General features: G+C 59.1%; 1 protein-coding gene across 1 annotated transcript; it reads left to right on the top strand.

Annotated features, from left to right (window-relative positions):
* The first annotated feature begins 243 nt into the window (after positions 1-243).
* LOC119106142 (broad-complex core protein isoforms 1/2/3/4/5) lies at positions 244-17,908 on the top strand. Its single transcript, XM_037229739.1, has 3 exons — positions 244-587; positions 1,572-1,714; positions 17,675-17,908. Exons 2-3 carry the CDS (start codon positions 1,574-1,576, stop codon positions 17,906-17,908), a joined length of 375 nt encoding a protein of 124 aa, XP_037085634.1. The 5' UTR covers positions 244-587; positions 1,572-1,573.
* Positions 17,909-18,423: the final 515 nt, after the last annotated feature.

The raw sequence follows: 18,423 nt of genomic DNA, 5'->3' as shown, positions 1-18,423 counted from the left end.
TTCAACGCATCTTCCCGTTGATTTCTTCGGTGCAATGGGCCTTTCATCAATGCGCCCACTGGTTTCTGATTGGCTGTCGTTGCAGGCGAGCGGAAAAGGCGATGGCCAGGCAGTTCTCAAGGACAAAAGCTTTCAAGCTGGGGGATACCAGCCTGCTGATTCGGTATACCAATGACTTCGCCTTTTCACAGATGTCTGCAATAAAGCAGAAGAAATTTGGAAGGAGGTGGGGCAAAATCGAAGTGATATTGCAGCAAAAATCTTTATTTGAAAATAACTTGTCCATGTGTGAATACTGATGACGTAACTATCATCCATAACTTTCTTTGAGAATTGTTCATTCGCGTGAAGCATGCGCTGAAGACAGATCCAAGGAGGAAGTTAAAAATAAAAAGGTGTCCATGCAATGTGGGAATTGCTCAAAAGCTGTGAAGAGAGAAGACAGCGGACGACCGCCGCGGGAGGAGGAGCGGAGAAGGGGAGCGGCTGCGGACTCGCAGCGTGTGGAAAATGACAATGTTACGCGCTGCCTGAGAATCAAACCAAGAAAAGGAGGCTGACGAAGGAGTGGAACTAATACTTATCAAGTAAGTGTTATGTGTTCGCTTGATGTGTTGACCTTGCAACCGTATTGCAAAGGCGTTCATGACGCGGAATTCCATGGGAGTTCATGGCATCAGTTGTCATGCTGTCTTTGAGGACTGCGACATGTGCTGAGTTCACTGAAAGAGTTAGGTGCATGCTTTATTGCACAATTGGATATTGTTGTATCCAACGCGGATAATATGTTGTAGTTGCATGATGTAGTTAGATTTGAACAAGGTTGCCAGGTGGGTTTGCTTATGACCAGTTTCTCACTTGGGGGTAGATTCACTTTTGTTAACCCTTCAATATGCAACATTTATGACAAGAGAGCAGTGCTGTGTTTAGGGCATTGCATGTGTCATGGTAGAACTTAGGATCTTCACCATGGATAAGAGCATGGCGAGTGAGCTGTTGGGGTTCGCATTCTCTTCGCTCACACTGAAATTGGCTATTGTATGCTGAGTTTACAACACATTAGATGTCAATGTTTACTCGTCTGTGTACAAATATACCCGGCTCTTCCTATTTTGTGTTTATACATGGTATCTCATACCTAATTTTTTCAAACAAATTTCTATTTTTATGCCCAGTTTGTCATGTCCACATTTGTCCAAATGTGGTAAATTGTGTGAGCAATGCCCATGACTTCTCAAAATAACTGGACTGGTCTCCCTTGATGTCATTTAGCTTGTTTGCATAGATTTGTTATAAGGAAGCATTAGTAAGAGGAGAAACTGTTGAATTTGTATGCTACACATTTGATGTGGGATAATACTGAATGCATTTTCCTGTGGTGTACCCATATTCTCTATGCGGCAAATTGTGTGATCCCTGACAATATATCCCAGTTACATTTTTGCGTTATGCCAATTTTTGTTTCTTGTTTTGCGATGTATTCAAGAGAGCATTAGGAAGACAAAATGTTTAGATAGGTTTCCATCTGCATTGTTTTTTAGGTAGGAATTAACAGTGGAATCTTGTTACAGAAATGGAGGAGGACCAGCATTTCTGTCTGAAATGGAATAACTACCAGTCAAACATGACGGCTGTTTTTGATCAGTTGCGAGAAAATGAAGCCTTTGTAGATGTAACATTAGCCTGTGAAGGATCACAATTGAAGGCACATAAGGTAAGGTGGTTAGCTACTAATTAGCAGGTGTGTGGTTCTGTAGTATAGTTATGCGGTCTCGGGTAGAATATGATGTTAAGTTTAAATGTGAGTAAACTGAAGCAACTTGCTAGCTGTTTCAGCCAGCAGTGATATGTTTCAGGTATAGCCCAAAGTTGCTAAGATAATGTTTTCTTGGCATCTGGCTCCCATATATATATATATGCTATAGCAGAATCCTAGTTGGTGTGCAGCATGTTTACTTAATGTCATGGTGCTACCAGTGTGAAGCAAAAGGCAAAATTTGTCCATTTGTATCAGCTATCAAGATGGATCTGGCTGGAGCAAGACTCTGATGGTGAAAGAGAAAACACCTGATTGCAGCATGATGGGTGGTTCCCCACATGTCATGGATGTCCCTGACCTGGCTGAAGGAATGCTTTGTAGAGGGCATTACTGGCTGAATGAGTAGCCAAATGAGTAACCACCAATGGTTGGCTCTTTGTAGCTCTGACACGACTAAAATTGTTTATGTATTTTTCCTGAAATTCTGAGTCTTTGGGGAGAGCCCTCAGGGACTCAGTGACCTAAAGAAACACCTGACCTAAATACCATGTGGCTTGCAAATCACATATGACACATGCACAATAATTTTGGTGAAGTGGCAAGGCACAGGGACCTCTGTCTAATGCCAGAAAGGGGCTGCCTGGAGCCTGGGTGTTGACAGTATAAACAATGCATGACCCAAATATAGCTGGCTCAGAATGTTTTACATCCAGACACTTGCTTTTATGACTTGTCATGTATTTGCCAGGGGCAAGTGAAATTGGAACATGTTTTTCCATTGTTTTGCTCCGCTGCATGCTCTGTACATTGTTTGGTGATGTTTTGCTCAAGGTACAATAAGAGAGTGTGTGCTTCCTTTGCTTAGGTGAGTAGCTTGTTCTGGAATGAATGCTCGATGGGTTTTCATTCAATTTCTTTGGAATTGTATAACTTGGTTGTGTGATTCATTGTAAAATAGCTCAGAACAGCCTCTGCAGGACAGCAGAATCTAGGACTAGGATAATTTTGGTTTTTCATTTTTTACATTCATGCCTGCAATCACCCTGAAGGGCAGGTGCTTGTTGAATAAGGTCATGGGCATTAAGTTGGATGCATGAAGAATGGGTAATCTTGACATGATTAAAGCAGAGTAAGAACTAGTTGTGGGTTATGAGCAGGTCATTTTACCCAGGTCATTCAGTTGATATCAATTTTGCTTGCGTGCCACATGCAACCGATAGTATTCCGCTGATTGCTGCTGTCGCATCAGCCGCGTGCGATAGCCAGTGACGGCGATACGTGGCGGCGCTTCTCCGATTATGTCAGCCACTCTCTGCGGCCTGGGGACGGATTGTGCCGGTGGCCGAGACCTGCCACGGGACCGGGTGCGGCGCCGCGTCCCTGTTGCCATGCGCGGCCCTCGTCCACGTGAGCCCGACCGCGCTCAGGCGCAGGAGGGCCCTTGTGAGAGCGTCGGGCTCAAATGTAGGAGCCCTGGCGGCGGCCACGCAGCAACGGCGGGGTGCGTCTCATGGAGACCCGCCCAGGTGCGGCGCTCCGCTGGTCGCCGTCGAGCTGGGGCCGCCGCTACGCGACTTTTCACTGGCGGCCGCGTGGCGGGCGCTCAGCACGCGGTCGGCCGGGGCCCGTCACAAGTGTGCCGCACGTCCGGGATGGCGTGATTTTCCCCGCGCCAGGGGCCGGCCATGCGCTGGCGTCGGGCGACGCTGCAGGTCTGCATGGCGGCCGGCGCCGCTGTGCGTGCCCCGGCATGCGGCCGGTCGGCGCGTGCGGCTGACCCCATTCCTGCCGGGCGGGCGTCTCGACCTTGGCCGGCCGTGCAGCGGGAGCCGCCGGCAGCCGGTCGTGCGCGGCTCTGGCGCCGCTTCTCCCCGCATCAGATAGCGGCGGCGCGGCGCGGACGGATGATCCGCGCGGCCCGCGGCCGGCCAGACCTTGACTAGCGCGGCGCGGCGGCCGCCCGCGCGCTGAAGGTCCCCGCTGGCCTCGCGCGCGGACGGGAAGCGCGCGCCGGCCGCGCCGGCCGCGCTTGCCGACAGGGACCGGATCCGCACGCAGGGTATGGGGAGGGGACTGCGCGCCGGTTGGGGAGGGGGCGGGGAACAGATGAGATACAGGTTATCTCGAGGACTGGGACTGGCTGCAGGTGGTGCGCTCGGGCTCATGAGATGCTGGGATTGTGACTGGAAAGGACGTCGGGCGCGGAATCTGAGGGGCTGAGCCGGGGACCATGAGATGAGTGAGCTGAGACTGAGCGTGGTTGCCAGCACGCAAATGTTGAACGATGGTTAGCCCGCGAGACGCCATGACGGCTGCTGAGAACGGATACAGAAGGTCATGGGAGGCCCGCGAACTCCGACGGCACACAAGACAGCCGCTTGAGGACACGCCACAGGTGCCGAAGTAAACTCACGGGACGCTGGGCCTGGGCAGCTGCCGGCATGCGGATCCTCTGAATAATGCATGGGCAGGCCGCAGACCTGGATTGAGCGCGTGCTACGGACGCCGGGCTGGAGAGCAGGGCGGCAGCCTGATGGCGGGGTCGCGCGCCCTCCGCTGACGATCGGCTCCGGGCAGGTCACCGCGCCGGTGTCGGGGGACACGCGGGTGGTCAGGCCGGCGCGCGGACCATTCTAAAAGGCCCGCTTACTGGAGCCGGGCGGATTCCGGCTTGCCATGACCTGTAGGCACCGAGCATGGGATGCCCTCGCAATTTTCAACATCGACGCCGTTTTCCGCGTGACCATTTTCTTCTAAGATGCGTTTTAATCTCAGGAAAGGGGATTGGGTCGTCAGAGCGGTTGTTAGAGAGACCGGGTTACCAGAAAAGGGTAGAATGTGTACATAATGTACGCTACTAATGTCATGATAATTGTTGTCGGGAAATAAAACAATTGCATGACAATTGTATGACAGCTTGCTGTTGATGGCGTCTTGCCAAGCCAGTCGTCGCCCGGCGGCGTTCTTGATCACGTGACACGATTTTTCTTCGCTCAGTATATGGTTAATTGTGAGGGACAAGACCGGCAGCTGGGACGCTTTTTGCCGTAATATGATCACGGTTATGATCTGATAATATTGTATTTATGTTACAATCTAGCGGACCGATTCCAAAACCGTATCCAAATGTGAAGCACCCCTCTAATGACATGTGCGATTCCACTGTGCGAATCCCTTGCGTGTTGTCATCCTCATCTCTTCGGACCCATGTCCGTTGAAATAGACGGTTAGGCCTTGGTGGTGTGGCCCCATTATTCGGCTGGGTCTCGGTGACCGCTCGGGAAGAACGGGGCCCGGCCCGCTCGTTCCGTACGCTGTTCGCGCCGGCTGACCGGCCGCCTGGCTCGGAACGTGCTACGGCTGTCTGGCTGCTCTGTCGGGTCGTACGCCGGTAATGCGCTGGGGTTGCGTAACCACCCCGTACGATGTTGAGTAACATTGCGGAGCATATTATTCCACGTCCGGGCGGAAATGATGCAAGGTTATGCGCGCATGGTGGCTGGCTGCGGTGACACGAGGTTAGCGCTGCTGAAATTGTGATGATCTCAGGAGAGGACTGGTGTGCCGGGCAATGATGCCGCTGGAATTTGGAAGCGGGCTTGTTCTGAGCGAAGAATAACAGAGTATTGCGCCGCATGTCCACTGTTCAGCGTTCAGACGTCTGGAGGATGCCTGACAGACATGACGTAGTCGCTCCGGCACTCAGTCGACACTGCGGCCCGCCTGCTGCGAGCCCGTTTGCAAACAGCGCTACGTTGTTTGGCGCTTTTGCTCATCTGATGCGCACACGATGATCTAACTCGGGTGGTGACGATCGCGCCTGAGGTGCGACCAGAACCGCTGCAGCCCTGGGATTTGGCAAACGATCCAGAAACGTGGACACTAATTGTGGCGGTTCGATCCACTGGTGGTGGAATAGTTGCTCTGGGCACGCTGGCAGGATCGCAGCCAAGTTGCGGTCCGCCCTGCCGCGGAAACTTGTGAAAGCTGAGTGCGGATTTCCGCCCCGAACATCCCATTTCGGGCGAGGCGGCGCGGCTGTCGCTGCCGCGCTGCTCCCTGCCCCGTCAGCCGACCCGGTCCCGGCCCGTGCGTGCCAGCTGGGCGCGGTCCCAGGCGGGCGCGAGCGGGCCGGCCCGGCGGCCCCAGTGCTGCAGCGGCCGGGGCCGCCTCGCGCTGCCGCCGGGTGTGGCCGGTGCGGCGGCCGCCGGCGCCAGTCGGCCGCGCCGCCACAATGCGTTGACCCCGGCTATTGATTGGGCCGAGCCGCTCCGCCCGCCCGCCCGTCCGCCGCTGCCGCCGCTCGGATGCTGCGCTCGCGCCCTGTTGCACGCCGCCGGCCAGGCGCCGGTCAAAGCCCGCCGGCGCTCGCGCCTTGTCCCGGTGACGGCGCGTGCCCAGCCGACGACGACGGCGGCGGCGGCGCCGAGCCGCACTGGGACAGCACCGTCCGTCCACGCGCGGATCGTCCGACCCTCCTCCCCTCGAACGGCCGCGCTGGCGGTTGCCGTGGCCCAGCGTGATCGAGGCGGGATAATGATGTGTTTGTTCTCTTAGAAGGTTCGTTAGGGGCAGGCTATCCTCTTCCAAATCGGCCAGAGCTGTGACGTCCACAGATTTTTCCCCTCGGATGTGGGATTTCACAAACTATACGAATATCGATCAACACACGCGTGGTGTTGCGTTATTGGAGCTCCATACCCGATATTCTCTCGGAGTTTAGCCCCACTACCGCGCCGATGCGCTGCGGGCGGCAGCAGGGTCTCCCTCCCCGGCAGCTGACGTCCGCCTGTCCTCCCATCCGACCCCGGGCCGGGCCCCGCACCACTGCTCTGCCCTCCGGCGGCGGCGCAGGTACGTGACCCCGCCGGCGCCCGGGGGCGCGGCGCAGTAGCCGGCGCGCCCGGCGCCCGACGAACTGCATGGCTCATCGTAACTGAAGCAGCCGGCGGAAATATCAGCCGCTGGCCGGCGGCGCGGGCGGCGGGGCGGCGCGGACACGAGACGCGGCGTGGGGTGACGCGGGCCGCAGCGGAGCCGGCGCCGTGCTGCTGCAGCCTTCGGCGCCGCGGGGCGGCAGGACGGCCGTGGCCTTGTCGCCTGTGCATTCGCACACCAGACTTCGCCCGGCCGAGGAAATTCGCCAGATAGCGGCCGCTAATCTGCACTGGCGCCCAGGCGCTGCGGGCTTTCTCAAGAAACAAAAAAAACGGCGCGCCGGAGTTCTCGTCTTGGTGCATGAGGTGCGGGGAGGGGAAGGGGGCGCTGGCTGCACTGCGTGCCGCCGCGCGACGAACGCCGCTCCCGACGAGCGGCTCTTATCGGCGCGAGTTTACCAACAGGCCGCCGTCAAGTCTTGGTGCCGTCACGACTATAACAATCCAATGTCAGATACGGACCAAGTCCGGTTATGTAGCACGGCTGCCGCCCCTTATCGGCTATCGGCACGGCGTCGTGAATCAATCCCGTTAATAGCTCGGCCTGCAGGCACCCCCAGGCAGCGGATGGGATCGCGTTCAGCTGGCAGGGCTACGTCCCGTCCCTCGTTCCCCTCCCCTGCACCCAGCCTGCAGTTCAGTCCCTCCAACACCACAAGCCTTGAAAACCCAATCAAAATAAAAAATGAGTGAGTTCTTGTTGCTCTTCCATTTCCTTCAAGCACCAATATGAAAAGACAACGGGCCGAGAGAGGCTGACCGCCCCATGCCGGTCCGCCTCCGGTCGCCACCGGCTTCGCGAAACCTGCCGCAGCACCGCGGACGCGGTCCTGCACCGGTGCGTCGGCGTGTAGCGGCGTCTCGCGCGGCGCTGGCCTGCATTGCATCAGCCCGCCGCCGGACTGATCGCGTCTGCCATACACGGCGCGCTGAGCGGCTGGTCCCATGGCGCCCGGCCGCCGCCGCCGCCGCCGCCGCCGCCGGCCGCTCGTTGCTCGCCGGCCGGGCCGCCGCCAGTCCCAGGGCGGCGTTTCTCCGGCTTTCACTTGTTGCGCGGCCGAACGGCTAGCGGATGGGATCGTTCATGCGGGCCGGCGGCGGCGCCGGGCGGCGGCCAGGTCCGGCGGGGTCCGGCGCGGCGTCAGACGAGGTGGCGGCGCGGGCTGAGAGCGGGACGGGGTACGGGCTTGGTTGCGTGTGGATCGGCGCTGTACGACCGAGCACGCGCTACGCCCTTAAGCTCAGCTGCTTAATGGAAACGGATCCACCTGTTTTTGGGTCATAGATGGGGTGGGACTCGTGTGTGTCTAAGTTTGGGAACGTGTGTATGTGTGTGACGTGTGTGTCCAGATTTGGTAGAGTGGCTACCAAATTTGCCCTCGTTTGGAAGGGTGTATGGATCCTGCGGTGTCGTGGCGATGAGGGATTTTGATCCGGTAGCGTCTTGCTCACGTAGGGGTCATGGTGTCATGTGTGTGTCATTGGGGCTTTACGACGCACCCAGCTGCTGAGGCTATATGGCGTCACCTGCCTCTCACCCTGGCAGGAAGGGCGGGCACCGCGGGGAATCGAACCCCGTACCTCCGGTTTCCCAGACACGCAGCGGTTAACGCAGACGCGTTAACCACAACACTACCGGTATCCCCACGTCGGGGTCATGAATTCGGCTGTGTGTGGATCGGGGGTTGCGTGCAGATCTGGCTGTGCTTTTGTCAGGGCTGGGACACCGACACGCTGCTCTTGGCCGGAGGTGGCATGCTAATCCGGTGTGTTGTCTCGGTCAGATATGGAATGTGTGTCCTATGGGTCTGGTCATAGGTGGGATGTGGGTCCCCTAGGTCTCTTCAGAGATGGAATGTGGACCATCTGGGTCTGGTCAGAGATGAAATGTGGATCCACTGGGTCTGGTCAGAGGTGGGGCTGTGGATCCACTGGGTCTGGTCAGAGATGGGATGTGGATACCGTGGGTCTGGTCAAGGTGGGATGTGGATCTCCTGGGTACAGTCATAGGTGGGGTGTAAATCCCCTGGGTCTGATCAGAGGTTGGGTGTGGATCCCTGGGTCTGGTCAGAGGTGGGGTGGGGATCCTCTGGGTATGGTCAAGATGGGTTGCGGATCCCTTGGGTCTGAACAGAGATGGAATGTGGATCCCTCGGGTCTGGTCAAGGGGAGTTGCGGGTCCCCTGAGTCTGGTCAGTGGTGGAGTGTGTATCCCATGGGTCTGGTCAGAGGTTGGATGTTTATCCCCAAGGCCTGGTCGATGTGAGTTGTGGATCCCCTGGGTCTGGTCAGAGGTTGGGTGTGGATCCCCTGGGCCTGGTCAGAGGTTTGGGGTTTATCCACAGGGCCTGGTCAATGTGAGTTGCGGATCCGCTGGGTCTAGTCAGCGGTTGGGTGTGGATCCCCTGGGTCTGGTCAGAGGTGGGGTGTGGACTCCGATACACTCCTCTGCCGTGTTCAGCGGCGCTCCGCATCGAGCCTGGAGCTGTGCACTCCGTCGGCATGTTTCATGACCGGCGACAAATCTCGCCGTCCGATTTTGCGAGCGGCCGTACGTTTGCGCTGTGCCACGGGATGAGATTCGGCCTCACCGGCCCCAGTCCTCGTTAGCGTGCGTGGTGACGGTGGCGCCGCGGGGGCCGCGGGGACGTGACCAGGCACGGTGGTCGGGGTGAGCGCGTCGCCGGAGGCGTCTCGGACGGACGGCGGAGCGGCACCGCTGCTGAGAGCGTTGTCGGGCGCTGTCCGCCGGCCGGCGCGGGACTGTCGGGTGCTGTCTGCCGGCCTGCTCGGGACTGTCGAGCGCTGTCTGCCGGCCGGCACGAGACGTCGAGCTCTGTCTGCTGTCAGCCGGCCGGCCCGGGACTGTTGGAGCAATGTCTGCCGGCCGGTCCGGCTGTGGTAAATCACTCGCCGACCCCACCGACTTCTACCGCCGGGCGAAGATTGGCCTTGCAGAACCTCGCAAAACTCTTTTTAGTTAGCTGCAAAACATGACGCTTTTTGCCGGCCGCTAAGCGGCATTGTGCTGTGATCGAATGATCGGTTTATGGTGCGTGGGAAAAGACAATGGCGGTTTGTCTTCAGGTTTGCCAGTCGTCTGTTTGGGAGGCGTTAAAACGCGATAATGTTAAGTGCGAGTAATGTATTCGTGAGCATTAAAAACAAACCAAAGGGTTTCAAACATGGTTATAAATAAAGGCCGCAACAGAGCAGATATTTTCGTAAAGGTTTAAGGGTCCGTGCGTCCGAAATACATTTTCCATCAGTTTTCGGCTGCAGCGATATCAGCGATATCGTGTCGTTGGTTGTATTGAGCCATGAACCAACCACTTCATCGCGATGTGGGGTCAAAGAGCCATTGTTGCAATCATTGCCAGATCACCCGCCATAATCGCTGGCATTAGGAGTACACTCATTCATGGAATTAGCTTGCGCAACCTCGCAGGTTCGGCCCGAAGTGTCTCACCGGTTATGACCGATAAATGACGTGTGGCGGCGGTAAGTGCAGAGCCGCCTGCTATTTGCCAGCATCCAGTTTAAGTATGTGCTCACTCTTGTCATTGACGGCATCAACTATACGGGTGAAGGGGTCGAGATTCTTTGCCTGCGCTACCCCGGGAAGATTATATTATTTTATCGCGCTGTATGGGCCTGACCTTTCGAAGGGTACAGAAGGGCGGTCTGGCATTTACGCCGATCTATTCACAGATGCGTCACAGACTTGCTAAGTCAGGAGGTGCCTGCTGCCTAGATCAGCCCAAAGATGCATCGTTATGAAGTTCTCTGTCTGTATTTGGTGCGCTGTTTGCATTAGTTATTCCTGGCGCATACCAACGGCATATTTTTCAGCACTTGCAGTGAGGTCAAGAGGCAGATTTTGTGACTTGGGGTGGACATGCATTACGTTTGAGGCCTGTTGGAGATAAAATTACCAGTGTCACCAACTGAGTGACAGTGGCATATCAGTATGAGGGCAGCGGTAGCTGCTCCAACCTACTGTGGGGAATTCGTCAGTAGTTCCGTGATGTAAGGTTAAAAAGTCGAAAATCGCGCTACACCCTCCGCGCAATCGCGATTTTTGGCGGGCTACGGGTCTCGCCTACATTCTTGAGACTTTACGTTTGAAGCACGCAGGCTCGAAGCATTATTCTTCATGCCCGGCAGCGAGAGGAAACGCACCGGCGAGGTCATTGTTGCAGCGATTGCGATCATCTGTGTGTGAATATGAGAAGTTTATTTACAGCTAGGCTGATGTTTCCATCATTATTGTTCGAACGCACAAAACAATAACGCTGCAATAAACCGTCCCGTTGAACGAATCGTGGAATAATTTCACAGCGCAAATGGAACAACATGGTGACATTTCAACAAAAGAGGCTTTGCGCGTATGGGTGTATAGGTGACGTGATCACGTACACCCTCACGCCTTTCCTGCACATTGTAACATTGCAAAATGGCCGGAGTAGCCTGTGCGCTCTGTTGTAACAAGCGCAGAGCGAATATTCGTTATGTGACGATGACAGGAAACGAGCCGATAACTGTTCCCCATTGCCCGCACACTTGCCCGGACACTCGTATCCTAATTATCTCATTATTTTCTTTTGTGTTGGGCTGACCCATTTTTGGCGCAGCTTGAGTCTCGGTCGATCCTGTTATATGGCGTGCTTCTCGAGCCATCTCAACTGCGAGAAATCCTTATTAATACACGTGATAGGTTCTCGATGGCGGGCGCTTGGCCGGCCGGAAAAGGCGCCATCTTTGGAGGGCGGTGGTATTCTCGTGTCAGGCAAATGGCGGCAGGATTCACAGGCCTTCCTCATTACCTGGGCCTCATCCGTTCCCATTCGCTCGGCAGCGACGCGTGAAGCCAGCGACTCGGATGGGAAGGCGGCGGTTTTGCGCGGCCAGCAGCCGCGTCCGCGTGAAATCCAGATATGCGAAAGGCAAAGTTAAATGGCCCGTCAGTGACGGCTGGGCGAGGGTGTGGAGGCTGCCGTGGTGTCGGCCGTGACGACGAGCGTAGAGGTGTAATTTTGCGTTAACACAAGGTGAAGCTTGCCGTTATGTCACTCCGGCGTTGGGATGCACTCACGATGTTTTCCCTGCTAAATGCAATAAAAAATTCGCGTGTTTTCGGGAATCGTTGGTAAAGAACAGGCGAGTGGGTTGAGCCAACCAAGAGGTTTTCCAAATATGTTTTGTATACAGCTAGATGAAAATTGTTCCCTCAAGCAGTTTCAGATGGAGAGCAACGATCCTGTTGCTACTTATCGTTTTGTGGTGTAAATTTGGTGGCGCGGTGCTACTGAACAGAACCGGCAAAACGGCAAGATGTGAATAATGGGAAGATGTGAATAATGGGAAGATGCTCTACTTTCATCAGAGCCCCCCCCCCCCCCCCAGAGAAAAATTTCGCGGTGAACCCAACCCGTGAGTCGAGACTTGCCGTAGTTAAGTTTGGTTGCGGTCTTCCCTGTCGGCTTCTGATGAGCGGGTCGCCCACATTCCCCAGCCATCGCTGGCCGGTGGTCGCCGCCCCGCGCTTCGACAAGCTGGCTCTCCCACGGCACTCGCTCGGCAAGCGGCTGTGCCGGTAGTAGCCGCTCGGCAAGCGGCTGTGCTGTGCCACAAGTAGCGCTTCTTTCAAGGGAGTGTTCGACATGTGTGCGGGGTTTTGCACTGAAATGGCTATCTTCAAGATCATTCGGCGCACTTGACAGCTCTTTCCCTTTTAGGGCTTAAACCCCTGTAGTTTCTGAGATACACGCCCGTGAGGATGTGCGGACCAGTTGGGACATTTTTCGAGGTCACTCAGATATACATGACGCTATTATGATGTCATCCAAATCCTGATATCCATTGGGCATGCGTTGATCGAGGCCAAGAAAAAAAGTGTTGTTGAGTCGCTCATACCTGGCGTTTGTGAGCACAATTTCCAGATAAAACGCCAATCAGTTGGCTCTCGATCATCAGAGTACTCCTATCCACTTAAAAGTATTCCAATATTTATAAGTTACCCTTTAGCCTTTAAGCTTGGGTCGCATTTTAGGACGCAACCCTAGCTACTCTTAGGTAAGGTTTCGCATGTACCAGTTGCCTCTCGGGCGTGATGGACCACGATGAGAGTGGCTGTGTGTGGAAGAAGTCCTGCTGTTTTTACTTGATCCAGGCATTTGCCGCTTCCGTGCGGGGTTGTATTTTCCTGTGGCGGATGGTCGTTGCCTGTTGTCCCGTCATTGAGTTGCCTGCCGTCTCCAAGCTCCTTCCAGGCTTCCACAATATTTGCTCGTGATCATCTCACCACATCTTGGCATTGTCTGCCATGCAGATAGCATTCAGATTTGCCGCCCTGCTCAGTGATGAGCATGTTGTCATGGGGTGGCATTGTCGGCTCTACGTAGGCGTCATCCACGTGACTTGCCGTGTTTGCTCTTGATCACGCTTTCTCGTGGTGGAGCTGTTTACTGTCAGCAGGTTAAATGCACATTTGGTGAGGTGCTCTATCTGTAGCCCGTTGTCATGGATGGGAGTTGTTTGCTGTCGTGCAAATTTCCCGGTTTGCCTGCGGCCTTCTCGGTTTGCGACGGGGTGTAATGCCGCATGAGGGAGCAAGGCTCACTGCGTACTTGGTTGTGTCGTTGCTGCATGTATATGATCAGCGGCGCTGCTGTATGTAAACAGCAAACGTCGGAATCTCGCCACTTCACCCTGTGAACTGTATAAGCCAGTAGTCCGTCTGCCAATGCCAGCGCAGATCGGGTCTTCGGAGGTCGTTGTGCAAGAGTTCTTCTTAAGGTCTCAGAGGGGCTTTATGGTGGCCTTCTCCATCCAGTGGTCTGCCGCTGGCTTAGTTTCGGCGCTGCGGGTTTCCCGTATTCGTGCTGATCAGGCCAGACGGACGGATTCCTGCTCCTCTCACATTGTCTGTCATGCAGAGGCTTAGCCCGCTCCGATGGCGTTTCGAGAACTCGCGTCCGTGCGCCGCCCGGATCTGGGCGACGCCGTCCGGCCGGCTCGTTTCTATCGGCTGTCCTACTTTCCAAAGCGTGGCACCATCACGCATGGGAGGACGTGAGTGCTGTCGTGTCCGTGCGCACGCCGTCCTCTCAGGGCGCCACCGCTCCGCCCCGGCATCCGTCCTCATCCGCCGGTCGGCCGACCGGCCGACTGACGTGCCCGCCCGGGTGCGTTACCAGGAGGCGGCGCGGCTGCTCGGTGAGCCGGCGGTGGCCGGTGACCGGGGAGAGCCGGCATCGGCGGGGCTGCGGTCGGCCGGGGGCACTGTCCGCCCGCCACACCCGGCCGTCCCCACCGCGCCGCCTGCGCGCGCGCCGCCGCCGCCGCCGCCGCCGCCGCCGCTGCTGCTGCCCGATCTGTGTGTGTGTGTGTGTGTGTGTTTCGGTCGGCCATTGTTGCACTGATCAATGCGGGCTGATTTATTGGGAGCGGTCATGGGGCGGGCGGCGCGGGCGCGCCCGCACGGCCGGCCGCCAGAGCCGTGCGCCTCGGCCGCCGTGCTGACGCCGCCCGCCATTGTGGCGGCCGGCCGGCTCCGGTTGCAGCGCGGCGCCGGCCGGCGGCCTTGGGTGGGCGGCGCGCCATGTGCCGCCCGCCGCCGGAGAACACGAGAAAACCCCGTATTGATCTGGGACCGGCCGATCGGCGGCGGCGGCCCGTGCATAATGCGGCTGGCGGCCCGCGGCGCCGCTCACGCCGGGCCGCGCCTTTGTCGTGGCCGGCCGGCCGACCTGTTGCCGACCGATCAATGCCGCGCTGCCATGGCCCGCCCGCTCTCTCGGCCGTCCTCTGTTAACTGCGTACCATGGCCGGCGTGCCGAGCCGGCCGCCGCCGCCGCCGCTAATTTTAGCCGTCTCTCGGCCGGGCGGCGGCCGCTGCAGCTGGCGCGCGCCGGCCGTGGGAGGCGTGCATGGTGCAGGCGCGCCGATACCGCCCGTCGCCGCCCGACGGCGCCGGCGACGCTCATAGGCAACGGGGGCACGGAACTCTCGGAGGCTCGTGCATTATGCAGCTGCTCGGCGGCTGCCGGCGACACAGCGGCGGTTACGCGCCACCGGGCGTCGGAAGAGTACACTCCCACGTTGGCGCGCAAATGAATGCACATGCTCACGTGCATAGGGTCACGCCCTGGTGGGCTGCCCGGTGCGTCCTCACGCACGCTGACCACAGCTGCGGGACATGTGACGCGCGGCCGGGCCCGGCTGGTGACTATGGAAACGGCGGCGCGGCCGGCGCGCCGAAGGTGAACTGGTTTGGCGGGCGGTCGCGCGGTGCGGACGGCGCCGCGGTCCGGACACAGCGCGGCCCTGACACCGGCAATGAATGGATACGCGCCGGTGGCGGCGGCGCCGGCGGCGCTGGCGGCGCTGAGCGGCTCTGAGCGGGCGGCCGCGCTCGGCCCCGGTCGCGCTGGCTGACCGCTAATGCCGGCTCGTGGCGGGCGCGCGCGCGCGCTCGCTGCAGCCGCGCGCCAGCGAGGCGACCCCGTTACCGGCGAAAATAAACGCTGCACGGCGATGATGAATGGGTGGCGATCGGCGGCTGGCTGGCCGGCGCTCATGGCTGCCGCCGCGCCGCCGCCGCTGCCGCCGCCGTCGTCACCGGGCCGGCTAGCGGTTTTATCAGATAAGCGGGCCGGTCGGCAGCGGACGCGGTGCTGACAGCGGCGGCGAGCTCCGGGACTCGGACTCGCCGCCGCCGCCGCCGCCCGACGTATTTATGTTGGACGTGAACTGTGAACTTGGACGTGCATCGCCGAGCCCGTTCGGCCGCCGGCACACACAATGGCAGCGCCCGCGCTGCATTCGTCGCCAGCGGCGTGCACGGGGCCGGCCTCCGCCGCCGCCGCCGCCGCCGCCGCCGCCGCCGAGAAAGCGATGCGGTGCCTCACGAGAGCGGGCGCGGCCGCCGCGCGGGCGGCTGATGGCGCCGGCGCGGGCACTGTGAATCCGGCCTGGCAGGACGCGCTCGCGGCAGCTTAGCGGGCCGGCGAGCGCGCCGCATTCCGCGGTCGCTGAGGAGGAGGAGGACCGGCGCGCGCGCGCGCGCGCGCTCGCCTCTGCCGCCGTGCCGTGCAGCACGCCGCCGAGAGGCGCTCGGGCCCGCCAGGTGCGGTGGCGCATCGCTTCCTGGAACTGTCAATGTCGGACGGCGCTCATGCAGCGCTGGATGGGCGCGTGTTTGCATCCAGGGGTATGCTAAGCGGCCTGTTGTTTGCACCGTTGGCGTGCCGCCTTTTCCTGAAACCAGGCCCGCTGCCAGGGCGTAAACGTTCGTTGTCGTGCCCTGGTTTATCTCACCGGACTGGTCATGAGATCAGCACGACGTGTTGCGTTCTTCCTCCCTGCGCTCGCGTATAAATGTAAGCATTTATGGACGGATGGTTTTCAGTCGCTTTTTTGTTCATTTTGCACGCACGATTGGTTTGTTTTTTCGTGTGTTTTTAGCTTTTGTGCTTCTCTGGCTGATTGTGGGATTTCACGAGGTTATTTTGTCTGGGATCGTGCGATGAACCAGTGGCCCAGGTGCCAGCTCGTTGGGGTTGTATGTGGTTGCTGGACCCACCGTTCATAGGTTTACGGAAGGATTGAGACAAGGGTTGTTTGTGGTTGCGGGACTCACCGTCCACAGCTTTACGGAAGGATTGAGAAGGTATTAGTATTACAGTTGTTCGGGCCATCGTCGTCTGGTGTGTACCCAACGTTGCGGCCAGTTAATGCTCCGGCCGTCGTCAGCCGTTACTGAGCACTGGGAGCGACTTAACGGTGTTTCGCTTTTAACTATGTAAGCGGCGCATCCTGATTCCCGTCGCTGGAATTTCTGGGACACGAACCGGGGCCTTCTGGCTTCGACTCCAGCACCCTACCAACTGAGCTGGCTGAGAAGGATACCGATGTGGAACCGGTAGTCGAATAATTATTCCAAATCTCCAAAATCCCGATGTTCAGCCAGTGGTGCTCGCAGCTCTGTTCCTTCCCCTCTGCATCCTCCTGCGCTATGAGGTTGATGACTTCGACGCTATGAGGTAGTCGGTGTGCCCCAAAACCCCAAATCATCATCATGAGGTAGATGCCGCGTGGCATAAGGGTTAGTACCTGGTAAAACAATCAAACGCTCATCGTGCCGATCAGTTTTACGAGCGCAGCCAATCATGCAGTGCCTCAGCGCCGTCTCGTCGACGGTCGTTGTTCTTTCGCGTCGGTCCAAGGGTTCGCTCCCGTCCTGCCGTGCCGGTCCACAGGTACCGCTCCCGTCCTGCCGTGCAGGTCCACAGGTACCGCTCCCGTCCTTGCCGTGCCGGTCCCCAGGCCACCGCTCCGTCCTTGCCGTGCCGGTCCACAGGTCAGCTCCCGTCCTGCCGTGCCGGTCCACAGGCACCGCTCCCGTCCTGCCGTTCCGGTCCACAGGCTACCGGCTCCCGTCCTGCCGTGCCGGTCCACAGTACCTAGCTCCCGTCCTCCGTGCCGGTCCAGGCAACCGCTCCCGTCCTGCCGTGCCGGTCCACAGGCACCGCTCCCGTCCTGCCGTGCCGTCCGGTCACACCGCTCCCGTCCTGCCGTGCCGGTCCACAGGCACCGCTCCCGTCCTGCCGTGCCGGTCCACAGTACCGCTCCCGTCCTGCCGTGCCGGTCCACAGGCACCCGCTCCCGTCCTGCCGTGCCGGTCCACAGACCGCTCCGTCCTGCCGTGCCGGTCCACGGCACCGCTCCCTCCTGCCGTGCCGGTCCACAGGCACCGCTCCCGTCCTGCCGTGCCGGTCCACAGGCACCGCTCCCGTCCTGCCGTGCCGGTCCAAGGCACGCTCCCGTCCTGCCGTGCCGGTCCACAGCACCGCTCCTCCTGCCGTGCCGGTCCACAGGCACCGCTCCCGTCCTGCCGTGCCGGTCCACGGGCACCGCTCTCGTCCTGCCGCACCGTAGCCGTACCTCCGCTGAGTCGGCGTCCCTCCGTCGCCAGGTGGTCCTGTCGGCCTGCTCGCCGTACTTCCAGTCGCTGCTGTTGAACAACCCCTGCAAGCACCCGATCATCATCCTGCCGCGGGATGTGCGCTACTCGGACCTGCGGCACGTCATCGAGTTCGTCTACAAGGGCGAGATCGACGTGGCGCAGGAGCAGCTGGACAACCTGCTGCAGACGGCCGACCAGGTGAGGGCGCTCCGGCCGGACGGCACGCCGCAGACCAGCAGATAACGGGCCAACTGGCAAACAATCTCACCCCCCCAGCTGGGCGGATCAACTGACAATATGCCACAAGAACGGCACGGGCGGAGCGGAGGAGCTACGGAGGGCAGGCCGGGCCCGGTCGGAGCAGCTCGACCGTGTGACCAGGCCGGGACCCGAGCTGAGCCTCCTGCCAACAAAGCCGCGGCCCGGCGAGAGCGGAGACCGGCCGGGCGGGCGGGCCCCACGACCCCGGCTGACCGGCTCCGATTGTCGCCGGGCAGCGGCGCCGCCAGCCGCGCTCGCCGAGATGGGCGATTGCGGTATTAGCATGGGCAACGTCCCGCTGGGAGGGTGCCCGGTCGGCCTGCGGTCTGGCAATGCCAGCTGCTGGTGGACGGCTGGGATGCCGGTGGACCGCGTCTGGTTCTGCGTCCTGATCCTTCGGCTTGTGTCGATTCAGATAAGGCGCTGGGTGGCGGATCTGCGCCAGACTGTCCCATGTGTGAATGTGGTCGGCTGGACAGACGCGGGCGAGAGCAGGG

This window comes from Pollicipes pollicipes, unplaced genomic scaffold (genome assembly GCF_011947565.3).
Source record: "Pollicipes pollicipes isolate AB1234 unplaced genomic scaffold, Ppol_2.1 Scaffold_6138;HRSCAF=7277_pilon_pilon_pilon, whole genome shotgun sequence".
Lineage (NCBI taxonomy): Eukaryota > Metazoa > Arthropoda > Thecostraca > Pollicipedomorpha > Pollicipedidae > Pollicipes > Pollicipes pollicipes.
Note: the sequence above shows the minus strand (reverse complement) of the source record. Positions and strands in the feature narration are given on the sequence as shown.